This window comes from Candoia aspera, chromosome 2 (assembly GCF_035149785.1).
Source record: "Candoia aspera isolate rCanAsp1 chromosome 2, rCanAsp1.hap2, whole genome shotgun sequence".
Classification (NCBI taxonomy): domain Eukaryota; kingdom Metazoa; phylum Chordata; class Lepidosauria; order Squamata; family Boidae; genus Candoia; species Candoia aspera.
In genome coordinates, this window is record NC_086154.1 from 159,676,103 (window position 1) to 159,691,966 (window position 15,864).

At 39.1% G+C, this 15,864-nt stretch overlaps 2 protein-coding genes across 4 annotated transcripts in view; one reads left to right on the forward strand and one right to left on the reverse strand.

Annotated features, from left to right (window-relative positions):
- The first annotated feature begins 7,136 nt into the window (after positions 1-7,136).
- On the forward strand, positions 7,137-15,631 carry NDUFB4 (NADH:ubiquinone oxidoreductase subunit B4). 2 transcript variants are annotated; one of them, XR_010067282.1, is made up of 4 exons: positions 7,137-7,384; positions 7,707-7,853; positions 9,724-9,844; positions 15,281-15,631. XR_010067282.1 is itself a non-coding variant. In XM_063294605.1 (3 exons), the coding sequence occupies exons 1-3, from the start codon at positions 7,184-7,186 to the stop codon at positions 9,784-9,786; spliced, it is 411 nt and encodes a 136-aa protein (XP_063150675.1). In that variant the 5' UTR covers positions 7,137-7,183; the 3' UTR covers positions 9,787-9,876. The 2 variants fall into 2 exon arrangements, 1 of the variants encoding a protein (XP_063150675.1); XM_063294605.1 differs by lacking the exon at positions 15,281-15,631 and having other exon boundaries at positions 9,724-9,876.
- Positions 12,404-15,864, reverse strand: part of HGD (homogentisate 1,2-dioxygenase) — a 39,373-nt gene continuing 35,912 nt past the window's right edge. For both annotated transcript variants that reach the window (XM_063294604.1, XM_063294602.1), the window contains 4 exons: positions 14,958-15,062; positions 14,586-14,712; positions 14,017-14,198; positions 12,404-12,745 (listed from right to left, as the gene is read on the reverse strand). In XM_063294604.1, the coding sequence (XP_063150674.1) occupies positions 12,620-12,745; positions 14,017-14,198; positions 14,586-14,712; positions 14,958-15,062 (540 nt within the window). In that variant the 3' untranslated portion in view covers positions 12,404-12,619. The remainder of the gene's footprint in view (positions 12,746-14,016; positions 14,199-14,585; positions 14,713-14,957; positions 15,063-15,864) is intronic.

Here is a 15,864-nt window from a genome sequence, read left to right on the forward strand (position 1 = left end):
GTTCTGTCTGTGGGAAACTCTGCTGGTCTGCTGTCGAAAAACATTGTGCACTGTGTGAGAAAAGTTCTCAACTGTCCTGCTTCTCCTCCAAACTTCTCTGGTAGACTGCCCTGGGATCTCAAGACTACTGGCGGAGCTGCTGCTGCTGCTGGCACTGGTTGTGGGTTAACCAGAGCTGGTTGTTGTAACTGCTGTAGCCCAGCTGCTTGTAATGTGTTGATCTGGAGATCTACTTGTTGTTGGTGTTGTTGCAGGGCTGCTGCCAATTGTTGGATGGCTTGCCGAATTTCCTAGTTTTCCAAAGACATTTTCCCAAATGTCTCTCCTTTATTTATCTTTGTTCCTCCCTCTTTCAATGGGAGTAGGAGTTTGTTAGGATTGATGTCCTAACAGTCAGGAATCACGCTGAGACAAGGAATAGGTCTCTAGTGTTTATTACTGCTACATAAGACAGAAAATCCTAACAAACTGAAGAAGCGTGGGAAAAACCCAGACAGATAAACCCCAAAAGTTAAGGCGGGTCTGATGTGTGTCCCTTTGAATGGCTGCTTAATTCCTCAGTACTACACATGCGTTTTCCCCCCTGGATAGAGGCCCCCTCCTGCTCGCCATCAGTACTCATGACAGGTACTGCTTCAGCCGGATGGTAACAGTGTTCCGTGACTGTCACGCTGGCCACGTGACCACAGAAGTGTCTTCGGACAATGCTGGCTCTTCAGCCGTGAAACGGAGATGAGCACCGCCCCCTAGTGTCGGACACAACTAAATGGAAACCTTTACCTTACCTTTAAGAACCACCCAAGAACCAAGGGGTGGAAGCTTTACAGTGAGAGATCCCAACTTGAACCAAGGAGGAATTTCCTGACTCAGAGAGCTATTAAGGAATGGAACAGCCTGTCTCTTGAAGCTGTGGGTGCTCCATCACTGAAGGTTTTCAAGAAAAGACTGGACAACCATTGTCCAGAATATGAGGATTCCTACACTGGGCAGGGGGTTGACCTCCAAGCTCCCTTCCAGCCCTGTGATTCTGTCTAATGGTAGAAAGGAATTCACCTGCAAATAATTTGGTTCAAGAATAAATAGCATAACATCCATCATCTTTTATGTAAATTCATACTGCTGGATGACTACATCCTATATTTCCTAGTTGTACATGAGACAAAAAGCCAAAATGTATTGCATCTCAGATGAGAAAATGATTAGTTTTACCTGAATTTATGATCTCTGTTGGAGATTTTAAAAACTCCCATTCCTCATTGAATAAAACCAGGAGTCAAATTATTTATGGCTTCTTTAATTTGGTAACAGTATTGAACAGGTGGGAGGGAAAGGTAGGACTAGGTGTTCTTTTTCTATGGAACAGAGTGGATATAATAATGCTAGATTGTATTGCACGACTGGCACAATTCAGTCTTTCTGCCATAGTTTGATTTTCTGAAGCACGTCTGTGATAATGATGGGCTTGATCTGTATATAATAGCAGGCTAACTTTATAAAACTATGTTTGCACAATATAGTCACCCATGGTTTCCTTACCTGTTTTTTTTTTAATCTGTTCAATAGTGTCCAATTCTCAGAGACTGCCAGGACAAGTCCCTGCAGTTTTCTTGGCAAGGTTTTTTGGAAGTGGTTGGCCATTGACTTTTTCCTAGGGCTGAGAGGAAGTGACTGGCCCAAGGTCACCCAGCTGGCTTCATGCCTAAGGCGGTACTAGAATTCACAGTCTCCCAGTTTCTAGCCTGATGCCTTAACCACTACATCAAACTGGCTCTCTCTCTTTACCTACAGTTTACTCAATCCAATTTCCTGGATTCACACAACACATTGAATCATACACAAACCACAGAAATGGGTTCACACAACACACTAGACAAAAATGTGGTTAGTTAATAGTTCAGTTGGTTAGGCAGACACAACCTAAATATTTTAAATTTAGAAAGAAGATAGTACAAAATAAGAATATAGAAGTAATGTATTTATTTTCTTTCTGTTTTCTGGGTATGCAGATTGATCCCCAATCAAAATTTAACTAAAAATCTGGATTTCTTAGTGGGAGAATGATACAGCATCATGAGAAATCTTTTTTTAAAATTCTTCTTTTAATTAAATATTTTAGGGAAGGAGTATAAACAATGAGAGATAAAAATAATATAAGAATAATATACAAATAGTAAAATACAAATAAGTAAAGAAGAATGTCATGGAGATTACAGTTTTCTAAAACATCATTAGTTACTTATGAATTATAAAATACATCAATTTAGAAAACTAGGAATCACTATTTAGCTTTACACTAAGAAAACATATTAGGAACTATGGTCAACACAGTATAAATCACTGCCTAAAATTACAAGCTATAAGAAGTTCAATCAGTCCTAAGAATCTATGCAAATTGGAATATCCCATGAAGAGTCTATATGTAGAAAAATATGAATGCAGAGTCTATATGTAGAAAAACCCAAATTTTGGTTTCCAGTTAGCTAGGTCACTTTGCTCTCTCATATTCTGCAAAATCTTGAATTTAATCCTTGGTCTTTTATTGGAGCATATATAGTTCATTACTAGTTTATGGCAAGTCTTATTTTCTATGGGTACTGGAATCATTTGAACAAGAAAGTTGAGATTTAGCAGGATATTCCTGTTAATGGCTGTAATTTTTCCTAGCCAGGACAAATTTAGCTCTTTCTTCCTAGAAATATCTGCTATTATACTTTTTGTCTGACTTGTTGCATTTTTCAAAGTATTTTTGCCTGGTAAAATTCAACTTCCTGTAAGTTTTATTTACTTTCAGTAAATTTAGTTGATTCCATAAAAGTAATTTGCTTTTATCTTTTGTTCTAAATCCAAAACTGGATTGAGTTTATGCTCTCTTTCAGATCATTCAGCATTGAGTCTTCATGGCTTGCTTTCTATGTGATGCCAGAGAGATAAACAAAGCTCTCATAAATGCTTTAGTAGCTTCCTGTACTATAGAAAACATTGTCCATATTGTGAAAAGCACACTAAGGTATTTTCCAGATTTCTTAATTGGCCATTAATGCAGATACCTCGAAGAGGAGAGTTATAGTAGCTGATTACTCCCTACCAAGAAGTTCTGATAGAACTTTTTCAGAAATGTGGAAAAGAAAAAGAAGAACTTTACAGGCACATGATTAGCTATGGAAACGATGTTTTTAGGAAGGGTTTAGTTTCTGGGACCATTATCAGTGTTGCCTAGATAATGGATTGTTGACATGAGTTGCATGGAGCTATGAAAAATGTGTCTAGCCGAAGTATATTGAACTTGATCAGGAAGGCTTTAAACTGAGGCCTGGGGTTGGAGACAGAAACACAACATTAAGAACTGAGATAAGGATATGTGCACTGCAGGAATAAGAACAACTGTGGCTGTTCGTGACTGTTCATGGTCTTCACTGTCTATATTAGCGATGTACAAAAATGTTCCATGCATAAACGATTTTGTGCATAGAGGAGGTGGTTTCTGCTGGTCTGTGCCCACAGACGGTAAAATTGACATTTCAGATGTTTTGGTCTGTGCACAGAACCAAATGTGGCTGTTTGGTTCTCAGCATGGATTGTTAAAAAATTACTATGGGCAATTTCCAATTTAGTTTGCATCCAGCACACTCCCAGTCAATCCCTATAACTAATTCAGAGCAAACACACACAACACTCAGATTAACTATCAAAAATGTAGCTTGATGCTTATTATTAGACATCAGCAAACATCAAAACAGTTACCTGGTAAAATGGGATAAAAAGCAAGCAAAACAGGGCAGGGGGGAAGGAGACGGAGATGTGAACAACAGGCAAGAATTTACATTATATATTATCTGTGGCTATCCCTATTAAAAGGCACAGAACTTTCAAGAGCCACTGAAAACAAAACTGTGGGTAATTAGCATGGGCAGTCCCAAAGGCAGTAGCATTTGGTTATTCCAACTTTAATCATATCATGTACTTAATAGCAGAATAGAGATGGAAAGTAGGACATCAGTGGTGACTGTAGATGAGTAGAGGCAAGGGAGAGAAAGGATGCTGGGAACATTGGGGGCAGGTGGGCAGGAAAGTAGGATATAACATACCTGGACATCAGCAGTGGCGGCAGCTGAGGAGAGGAAGGGAGAAAAAGGACTGGGGAAAGCAGAGTAGTGGAATATGCTATGCTGGGAGATACTGGCTTAGGGAAGTGAAGATACTCAGAGGATTGAAGGGCAGGCAGGGAGCTGCTGAGCCAGGAACTGCTGAGGCAAGGAGGGGGTGATATATACCCCTTCTTGCCCTGTCTACATTTTGTTTTGTCTGAAATTCAGAACAGTCAAAACATTCTGAGTTTTGGTTCTGCTGAACCATAGCTGACCTGAACTACTTATGCAGAACTCATTTGTTTGCTCCAGGTTTGAAACCATTTTGTGCACACACTATTAGTTTATATTCAGAGTACAGGAAAAGCAAGATGAGTTGAGCTGTTATTACCAGAAGTCAGATCTGATTTATTAGGTGAAATGGAAACCTGATGGGATGACTCCCCTGACTGAAACATAGAAACAGGAAACAACTTGTTCAAAAGGAACAGAAGCAATAGAAAGGGAGAAAAAATGCATTGTATGTTAAAAGATATCCCCCAAACCCACAAGAAAAAAACTGTGCAGTGATGTCAAGAGCATATAGACTAAAATAAGTGAAAAAAATCTAATAAAGTACTTTTGTGCAAAGCTTACTATCTGGGGGATAATACATTCTCATGAGCTTTGTGTCCATATCCATCTAGCCATACTAGGGGTGGCCCAGTAGAATTCCATAAATAAATGTTCCAGAGCAAGATGAGTTTTGTGGCATTTGGGGATGGTCCAGCCCCAATTTTGTTTTGGAAAATCAGATCAATCCAGAACGTTGAAATTGATGTAACTGGTATAATCTGGAAGCAAAACAATTTTCTTTTCCCAGAGCATTCTGTCCCCAGAATCGTAAGATTTGTGCATTCCTATAAAAAAGCAGCTCCACTCTTACTGTTCTCTACTGACCACCCAAGCAAGAAGGTATCAAATTGCAGATCTTTCAAAGAGACATGAAATACTAGTAATGGGAAACTTTAATTACCATAAATTCTGCCACATATGGCTCTTCCATTAATTTGCTGACCTGTCTTTCTTCTTTAGAGAGTGTAGGAAGGGACAAGAGGATTTGCTATCCTTGACTTGATCCTAGTCAGAGAGAAGTTCAATAAACAAAGTGGAAGTGGTGGAATTCTTAAGCAAAAAATAAGGAGAGCCATGTTAGTATATGGAGAAAATCTCAGAAAGAGTCTGGAAGCACCTTTTCTGACTAACAAATTTTATTAAAAGGTGCTGCCAGACTCCTTCTTATAATTTCTTAGACCTTAAAAAAATCAGTTTAGAACAATGATAACTAGGATTCTATGGCAGGAGAAGTTAATGGGAAAAGGCCCTTAAGGCAGTGGGGACTTCCTGAAATAACAACTACTGAAAACACAGAATCACAAAAAATTCCAAGAAGATACGTGGATAATTTTATGTGAATAAACTGGCATGGGTAGTGATTAGTCAGATCGAGTTATGGTAGTATTCCATTGCCAGTTTCTCTGGTTCTGTCCCTCACAATAGTGGGTTTCCCATTACCATCTTTTTCTCCTACTTAATGGAGAGCTTTGGTTTTGTTAGTCCTTATATGGTTGGGAGTTTTTCCATTATTTTGGAGAACACGGAATAATAGAATTATCTCAGTTGGCAATTGTTTTCTATGTCCAAAGCCTCAAACTGGTCAGTTCTGATACTATAAACTTTCTCCTAGTTCATCCACTGTTTATTGTCACATGCCTCCAAATACTCACTTGTCCAATTTGGGTGCCTTTTCCTCCCTGGAACCCTCCTGTCTCACCAGCTCTCTCGCAAAATTCTCTTTTAGTTTGCTCCTGTTCATTCAGTCTACTGTAGCTGTGAATTCAGCTGCTTGTTAATGCCCATACCCTTTGCAGAACTACTATTCTTCTGCTGTATAAAAGGTTTTTATTCTCTTTTGTTCTTTTTTTCAAGCCTCCCATGTTAACAGATGATATATTTTACACTTACAGGAAAAATGTGTTAGGGACATCTGCCATGATCTCCCTTGCTGAACTCCTGTTAGTTCACCCCTTCTCATTCTTGGAAACAGGCTGCCTTGTGTCCAAATTGGAGGAAGAGGTAATGGTCAAGAGGCTGGAAGCAGAGGCAAAAGAATATTCCAGAGATTTGATCCTGGCATGGGGCTTGAATGAGCCCCCATTTCTTTTGTTAGTATGAAATCTGAGAAACTTCTACTGGCCATGACCCTAAAGAAGAGCAACACCACCATGTGATGGGACAGCAACAGCACAGCAACAGAGAGCATCACAGGAATGCAAGGTTGCAAAGCCAGGTTCCTTGAAAATAATGAGCACTAGCATCATTATTTGCCAACCTGGTACATAAGATCACAGTGACTTACCTGTTAGGTTGTGGAGACAATGTTTGACACCGATCTTGTTGCCCCCATCTAAGAACCCTAAGATTGCTTCAAATTCCCAGGCCTTTTGACTGTAGCCCACCCCATCACTACTCATTTTGCCTCTTCCCTTCTGACCTGCTACTGCAATTCCAAACTCAACACCTGGATTATTTAAGCATCTCTGACATCTGTACAGCTTCAGACTATCTGCCTCCCCTTGCCCTGAATATTTAGAATGAATAACAACATAAGTTCCCTGGAATTTGGGGCCCTTCTAGTCCTATATGACCAGAGTTTGCTGTAACTGGCCAGGAAGGCAGCACTCTTGGTAGCGTGCCTTGTTCTTGCATGGTTTTTTTTTTATTGTAATGAAAGGTTATAGATCTAAAATAAGGTTCTCAAGAGTATCTAATACAGTCGTTGTCAACCTTGGCAGTTTTAAGATGTGGGGACTTCAACTCCAGCATTCTGGGAGTTAAAGGCCACACATCTTAAAAGCTGCCAACGTTGAAAAACACTCCTCTCTCCCAGTTACTAGTAGTGTAGCTATACAGAAACGGGATTCGCGGTTTTATACTCGTTTCTCTGAATAGGTACGTATCTCTCTGTATCCGCTTACCTCTGTGGCGCGGACGGACGCAAGGCGCCGTGCGTGCGCATGCGTGCAAGGGGAGGTTAAGCCTGTGTTTTTCCCTCGACCATGGTCGTGTCCTCTGTCTCCCGCTCCGCGTCCCAGTACCGACCGGCGCCTCTAGCGAGGTTGCCGCCGCAGCTGGACCCCAACGAATACCGCTGGAGCCTCGAGAAGCGCCGCGCGGAAGCCGAGCGGCTCGCCCTCCGCGCCCGCATCAAGCGCGAATTCTTGCTGCGGCTCAATGACCCTCGACGGACAGAGCTCATCGTGAGTCGTGGCCGGGACCGAGCAGGCGCGCCGGCCGCGGCTTTCTCCCAGAAAGCGGGGGCATTATGGGTGCCGTGGGGTCGGAGCGTGCATTCCGCTTGCCTGGCAGTCGGTCAGGTCAGGCGGACGCTGACCGATACGCGCCACCAGCGTAAGGCCAGCTTTGGGGTCGAGGGGACGCCCATTTTGTGCCTTTCCATATAGTGCGTGGTGCAGAAAAAGTCATGACACGAGTGAAAGCGTTAAGTGAGCTCTTTTTGCTTCCTCCCGTAGTTGGTTTCTTGCATTGCGTAACTGGCCGATTTTTCATTCTTTCATTTAGGAAGACCCTGCTGTAATTCGTTGGGATTATGCCAGAAGGCACAATGTCTATCCTAGTTTCCGCTTTACCCCCAAAAGTTCCCTACTGAGTCTCCTCTGGGGAGCAGGACCCTTTGTTTTCTGGTGGTATGTCTTGACAAGAAGTAGGGTAAGTTTGAAAGTATATATCGTTAGCTTGCCTGAGTGTATCTAGTTGGTTTTGCTGGTAGAAGTGGCTTCCTGCCTGTAAATGCTTCAAGTGTTCCTAAAGCCTAGAGAATAATGTGAAGCATATGCAGTTTATCCCCTTTACTGTTACGTTTGTGTATTATCTTTCTTCCAAGAGATGGACAAATAGCTACCTTTCTATGAAATTCTGTGCTTGGAAATATCTGTAGGAGAGGATGCTTATCTCATTGGGCTGAACTGTGGAGGCATTTTGAAATCCACCTGCCTCTGATGATTGGTACAGTTCATTTCTGAATTCAGAGCTGAATTCAGACTCTTCACTGACCTTGGAACCCACTGTGTTTGAGAAAAGTCCTGGGTCAGCACTACCTCTGATTCATGAAATCATAGTTCATCTATACCAGACTTTCTCAACTTTTTGACCCTGGACGAACCCTTGAAATATTTTTTCAGGCCTCAGGGAACCCCTGCACATTCAGGCCCAAATATAGGCCAGTAGTTACAAAATTATAATATTTGTTTCATGTGTAGGCCTGTATATATTTAATTAATTTTTATCCCACCTTTATTATTTATTTATGTATTTTATAACTCAAGGCAGCGAACATACCTAATACTCCTTCCACCTCCTCTTTTCCCCACAACAGCAACCCGGTGAGGTGAGTTGGGCTGAGGGAGAGTGGCCCAAGGTCACTCAGCTGGCTTTCATGACCAAGGTGGGACTAGAACTCCCAGGCTCCTGGTTTCTAGCCCAGCATCTTAACCACTAGACCAAACTGGCTCTAATATGCAGTGTTCTTAAACTAAAAGAATGAAACTTAATCTCTTCAATGTGAAGTTGCCCAAATTTGAAATAATGTTTTAAATAAATCGTGATCTCCCAGGGAACCCTTAGTGACCTCTCGTGGAACCTTGGTTGAGAAACCCTGATCTATACAGTGAGCTAAACATGGAAAAGGCCATTCTTTTTCTAATTACTTGGAAATAAATCTCACTAAATTTAATTGAAAAAGCCATTAGGCTTATGTTCTGAAACCCAGAGACCTGGAAGCTTGTGTTTTCAGTTGTAGGCAACCAACCAATGAAAGGTCTTTTGTTGTTTCTCCTGTGAAAAACAAACCTCATAGAATATAGTGTAAATATAATTGCTGTTAACTATTTTTATGTCTGTTTGGAGTTTTAACAATTGGTAGCTATTTTTATTTCTTTAGTCCTTACAGTTTTCCAGATTTCTGATTCATTTATTTTCTAGAGGAGTTGTCAGTCTTACCATGAAATCAGGGCTACTTAAAGCAGCCATATGCTATACAGCATGTTGGTTTAATTTGCTTAAGTAAAACCTTATTGATAAAATGAATTGTTGAGTGAGTTAAATATGAGTTTAAAATAGTCTTGATCAGTGACATGATTTCCAATGTTTGTTAGTTTTATTTACCGATGTCAGATTTTTATCAAATCTTATATTTTATATCAAAAAAATTTATCAGATTTTTTCAAAGATATTATTTGTCATTATGCTTATTTATTGTTCTGCAGGCAGTTGGACAATGTAAAAGTAAATATTAAAAACTAAGAAAAATGTCAAAACATCATAACTTAAAGTGTCTGCATTTAGTTTATTCCAACGTATGTTTAGCACTGGGGTTATTTTAAACTGCCTTGTGGTGTTAAACAGAAGAGCAATATAGAAGTATTTCAATAAACAAAAAGCCTACTCAGAAATTAGCGCTATTAGTTGGATTTTCTCCCTAGTAAGGATTGCAGTCTTATTTTGCTCAGTTCTTGGAAGAGTGTTTCTGTTTCAGAATTTCTTTAATCCTTGGGAGTTTTTTATTTCTATTTCTATGCAGGAGTATAAAGAAAAGCTCAAAAAAGAAGGCAGATATGAGGAAACATTCCGTACCTCCTATTAAGTCTTTTGACAACTGTGTGTGACAATCTTGCTGAAGAAACTTTATTATCTCTCTGTAAGTTTACTTTCCAAATAAACCTTATTAATTAAATTATGGTTTATTTTCATGTCAAGAGTGTTACTTTATAATAAATCCTGTTTGGTTAATCGCTAACAATTTTTAATTTTTTAAAAATAAGGCGAACTATTTCTATTTCCCCTCACAAGTTCCCATAATGGCCTGTAATTATGACATTGAAATTCAGCCATCATGTTATTGATCTTCCATATTCATATGAATAATTTGTAGAAAATTAATTTTAACTATTTAAAAATTCTGAGCATAATGTTCCTCTCATCTCTTATTTCAATAGGATGTAGTTATTTTCACCTTGAACTGTTCCCAGCATAATTTTTTGGTTTGTTTCAAGCATCTGATAAAGAAATTCTTTTCTCACAAAAGGTCCTACCAATATTACTCTTCATAGTAATGATTGAAAAAAACAATATTTTTCCATTGTTACTGCACCTTTACATTTCTGTCTGATAGAGCTGCTTCTATTTTTTAACTTGTTCTGAACTTTCTCTAACTTGGTTCAGATTATGTGAAGGAATTCTTACAGAAATGCTGTACTGTGCTGAATATTTTGAGTAAAAATAATACAACTGTGCAGTGCTTCAGATTCAGAGGCATAAAGGTGCTTTGGAGACATGAATGTGGCATCTACCTGCAACTCATTAAAGCAGTCATGCCTTTTCCTGTGACTATGCGGCTGCCCTTCACAGCTGCTGTGCAGTTCCTGGAAAACATGTATTTGTTTTAAGGAATTCTGACAAGGGCTATATTCACATTCCCATGTGCTATGAAGAGTGTGTTTTTCCTTTCAGCCCGAAGCAATGTACAGCCCTAATAAACACCACTTCAATTTGTAGGACAAGCATGCTACTATTTAAGACAGTTTGGTCTGTGTATATATAACCTTTTTAAAAAACATGAATTGACACAATTTCTATTCTTTTGTTTCTGTCTGTTTTCCTGTATTCTGGCTTCATATACACCCCACAATAAGCCACAAACATATCAACATTCAACACTAATCCCTGCTATTCCCTAAACAACAAACTATTCTAGCCTACTTAGCTCTTCCCTGTTGACAGTCAGAAAGTCAACCCCTCAACTCTGGAAGAGTTGCACTTGCAATCCCTCACAGGATTAGAGAGATCACCTCATTCTCGCATTCTGGGAGGGGAATCTTCATTAGCCACCCCTGGTTGTCACTTGGAGCATATTTTAATAATCTCCAGTCCAACCATTTAGGTCTCCATCAGCTCAGATGATGTTCCCACCCAATATCAAAGTTGCTTCTCACAGCATCAGTTCTAGTTAACTGTCCAGTGCTGGAATGCACTGCGGAAACTTTTTTGGGAATGTTTTTCTCTGCACTCCCTGTCTTGATCTAGCCCATTTTCAAACTTGATCTTTACCTGCTTCTCCCCTCATCCCCCACCCTACACTTGACCCTATTCTGTTTTGGAGTTATCCTTTTGACAGGGAAAGTTGTAATCCCCTTTAACTAATCTTTTTCCCAAATTCTAGTGGACTGGAAAGAATAAAAAAGACTTGTACAGGAGGTATGAAAAGGAGCAAGTAATTAAGAGTACATACAGGTGGCCTAGATTTGTAGATGCTGTCAGGAAAGCTAAAAGTCAGAACCAGTTAAAATTAGCAAATGATGCTAAGGACAACAAAAAAGGCTCCTTCAGATATGTTTAAAGTAAAAATAAAATAGAAAAATGGTATTCCAGTAAACAAATCACAAATTATTTTGGGTAATAAAGAAGAGTTATTCAATTCCTATTTTGGCGTGGTCTTTCTAACAGGTTATGTGTTCACCAGGCAATTGTGAAAAGCAGAATTCTAGCTCAAGCTTAATAGAAACCTACAGAATATATGCTGACCTTGAATTGATACAGAGTTCCAGGTTAGATGGACTGCATCGTATGTTACTGATGTCTCTTCCTTCCACATCCCCCCACTGCACTTCTCTCTGCCATGTCTGTGTCTGCCTTTCAGACTCTGCCTTTCTCCCTTTTTCTTGCCTGATCCTTTCAAATCCATCTTTCTGCAACTTTGGGTCATAGCACCTTTTTCTCCAAATTTCTATTTGCTTTTTCTTTGCTCCATGTTTCCAAGAAGAACCCAAAAGATGCCGTTTCTCTTTTTTACTCCCCCTTCACCCTTCTTCCTTCCCATACTGTTTGCTTCTTCCTACAGACAAAGTGAATTAGTAGCCCCGAGAATTAACCTTGAGTGTTAACAGCATTTTTTTACTGATGAAACATAAATTACAGCTATTTTTCTGATTTTCTTTTGCAAGGGAGATAGGCAGAAGAAATGTCTGCTATATATTGTGAAAAATTAAACTGAAGATGAAGAAATATATAAATTTCCCTCAAACCCACAGAGATTATGCAACCCTGCCTAAATGGCAATTTCCCATTCTTGAGCTCAATGATATATTCTATATTTGAGAAATCACCTCATAAAAGAACTTCAACTATGTGCGTCTATATTAAATCAAACTTAAGGTTTCTTGTTTTCAGTTCGGGTTTTTTTTGTTCCCCCTCCTTTTGGGGGGGGTATTGGGTATAATATGATGGGAGGCTTAACAGATATTCCCAGTTTTATAATGGACAGTTTTACATGAACAGTTCACAGTGGTTTTAATTTTTTTTTTAGTTGCTAGACATTCATCTTTTCAGATGCTCATATAAGGTGGACTGAGATATTGTTCCCATAATTTTCTTGAACTACTTGGGAAAGAAGACCCTGGATGTGGATGCTTCTGGTATCTTCATTTATGTTTGTCATTAAAATTAATCTTCAGTGCTTCCCAACACTTGTAGTAATTCTTATCTAAGCTGGTAGTCAGCCCCCATTTGGTCACAGCCAAGCTAAGGGAAGATTCAAACATGAAGGCCTGTTGGAAAGACACATAAGACACAGAGTAGATCAGTATCTGGTTTGTATGAAATGAACAAAGATACTGCTTTGACTATTACTTATACACTGTTTTAACTGATTTGAGTGATGTTATTGCTATTCTGCTTTTATCATATGTTGGGGTTCATTTCAGCTTCTCATCTGGCTTGTTATATTTTATGTAATTTTGCAGAGAACTTGGATTCTAATATGAAATGAAACATTAGAAAAACTAGGAATTATTGAACTGATTGTCAAAAATTTAGTTTATGAGCATTATTATCATATGGCACATTCACATCGCAGTTCAATAGAATAAAAACAGGAGATAAAATACAAGATATAAAATATAGAGTATAAAATTATAGACGTATGTCTAGATTACAAATATAATTTTTTGCTTCATTTGTCACAGCCAGGAAATCGGCAAAATCTCAGTTACAGGTTTTGTTTTGGCACTCTGTCACTATATGTTGGATAGTTTGTTTTTCAGCTCCACAGTCACAATTCGGTGATGTTATTTTGCCCCACTTATAAAGGACATCAGCACATCTACCATGGCCCGTGCGGATTCTATTCAGTGTTGTCCATATTGCACGGGGCTGATCAAATCCAGATGGTTTATGAACAAATCCTAACTAAAACAAGTTTAGCAGGAAATGTTATTGTGCAGTGAAACAGACTAGTCCATGAGCTCACTGGACAATAAGCATTCATATGAGAATTGCAGAGACTTGTAGTTTTGTAACAGAGCTTGAAATCGTAACGGGAAAAATTTTCTTTAATGAAGTTGATTACTAGGGTGTCTTAGTATTTTGCAGTAAAAGCAGTGGTTTACATAAAATCAAGAGTTAAAGCCGGAAATAGTAAAATCAACAATTAAAACCCTGTTTACAATGATGTATTTAGGGTCTTTTGAAAGACAGCAAACCTTTGGTCTCCTCAGCTCAGCAAGATTCAAAAAACTAAGGCAATTACAGGGAAGGATCACCCTCTACTCACCACAAAAGGAGTGTAGGTAAATCTCCTTGTTTGAACTCAATGAGTAGTGGTGGAGAGGCATTACTAGAGCTGTGTCTCCATTCATGCTCACAGTTCTTCTCTTCAGGGTTGTATACACGCTGCCATTATCTATATTTTCCCCCAGTTAGTCACAAGATTGTAAGTTTTCTTTTAAAAACCCTTTTCTGAGAAAAGTAAAAGCTCTCACTTCCAGTGTAAGCACCTTCCACATTAATGTGAAAATTCTTAGATTTTCTGACCACTTACCATAGTTCCCTCTGCAATTCTCTCAGGCTCCTGCTTGCTTGTGCTGGCCTTCTCAAAACATTCAGCATCTGGTCCATGGGGTATCATCATGCTGTGCAGAGTGGCTCCTCCTGGTAGAAATCCTAGTTCCTTTGCCTCATAAGTCCCTTTGATCAAGCCCATAAACTCACTCATACAATTTCCTGTGGAATTTTTTAAAAAAAGTAATGCATCAGCTTGACTTAAATTTATTGAAATTTGATCAGTTAAATTGCAGTAGCCCAAGTCTGGCATGAGTTTGAAACATCTAAACTACTCTACAAATTTGATATTTAGCATTTAGTGAAACAGAGCCAGAACTGTCCAAAGTCCCCCTCAGTGTTATTTTTCAGAATAAATAAATAGCAGGCTATTCCTTCCCTCCATTCTCTTTAGTATGTATTTCCAAGAATTGCAGGAGATACTTCTCATTCACTTAATTTGCAGCCCTTTTCAGGGGGCTGTCAGACATCTGGCCCGTAAATTCTGTTAAACATGTCTTCTGTATCTTGCAGATACATGAAATCACACAGCAAAAATGACACACGTACTGTGATAATAAGGTGGGCGGAAAGTATTGGTGGCCACTGACCAGCGAGGTGGAAATATAACAAAATCAGCAATGGCTACTCCGGGACATGTTGATTTTGCAGTTAAGACAGTAAAGATGGAAGGGTCCTAAAAAAAAAAAGTGGGGTGGGGGAGAGAGACAGTTATTAAAACAACAGCGCTAACTAAAAATCAACTATTTTTAAGGCAAATTCAGAGTTGTAACTATAAATCTCTTTGATTTCAGTGTAAACTACAAAGCAGAAGTTTGTAATTTCTTTAAGGCTTCCCAAAGTCTAGAGTCTGTTCTGCTTCATTAAAAAGAACTAACCAAAGTACTCTAAGATCAGAGTTGAGACCTAACAAGAACTTACCGCGTGATCAAAAGCCACGGAATTTATGACCATGAAATTGCTGAGATTGTACTTGTATGGTGTGTAATTCCCATGCCAAGCCACAACATTGAAGGGAGAGCAGTTCTGTAAGATTAAACAACACAGCTATCTTAAGACATGGAAAGTATCTGATATCCAAAACCACATTTAAGAAAAAAATTCTACTTTTTCTTGGGAGAGCCCAACAGCTAACAACATAGATAAAGCATAAATGAATCATGTAAATTACTATTACAATACAACTTTAATGAAATATAGCAGCAACACCAGTATTTTCCCCATGTCTCTTTTTTCCAGGACAGCAGAGGAACCGTCACCTTGGGAGTGGAACGTTCCCACTTCCCTTAAAAGCACCGTCTGCTAGTTGTTCTCCTCAGACACTGGTAACTGAGCAGCAGAAGCAAACTGGAAAACCAGGAAGTCGTTGCACCGACTCCCATGCTTCCACAGCTTCTGCCTAAATAATCATAAGTACTGTAGGATCTTAAGCAGGATGTGGAAACCTCTCGCACAATAAGGCAGATCAACCAGTGACAGCCTTGTTAGGAGATACGGGGTTACCATTTAGTTCTATTTGTATTTTCTGATCTTTAAAGACATGAATTTTAATAATCTTAATAATATAATTTATTAAACTTGCATGCCGCCCAACTGTCAATGACTCAACAATTTTTCATTTTTGTCTTCTATTTCTTTTATGATACATAGGCACATTAAGCGCTTTCTATATTTCCATGCACACATCCTCGTTCTACAATATTTTTGATACAAGAAAGTTGAGAAGGAAACAGTTGTCCATTCCCCCTTCCAAACCCTCCCCCGCTCCAATAGTTGAGTTTTGATGAAACTAGAGCTAAAGAAGGGGTAGTGGAAACAGGACATTTTC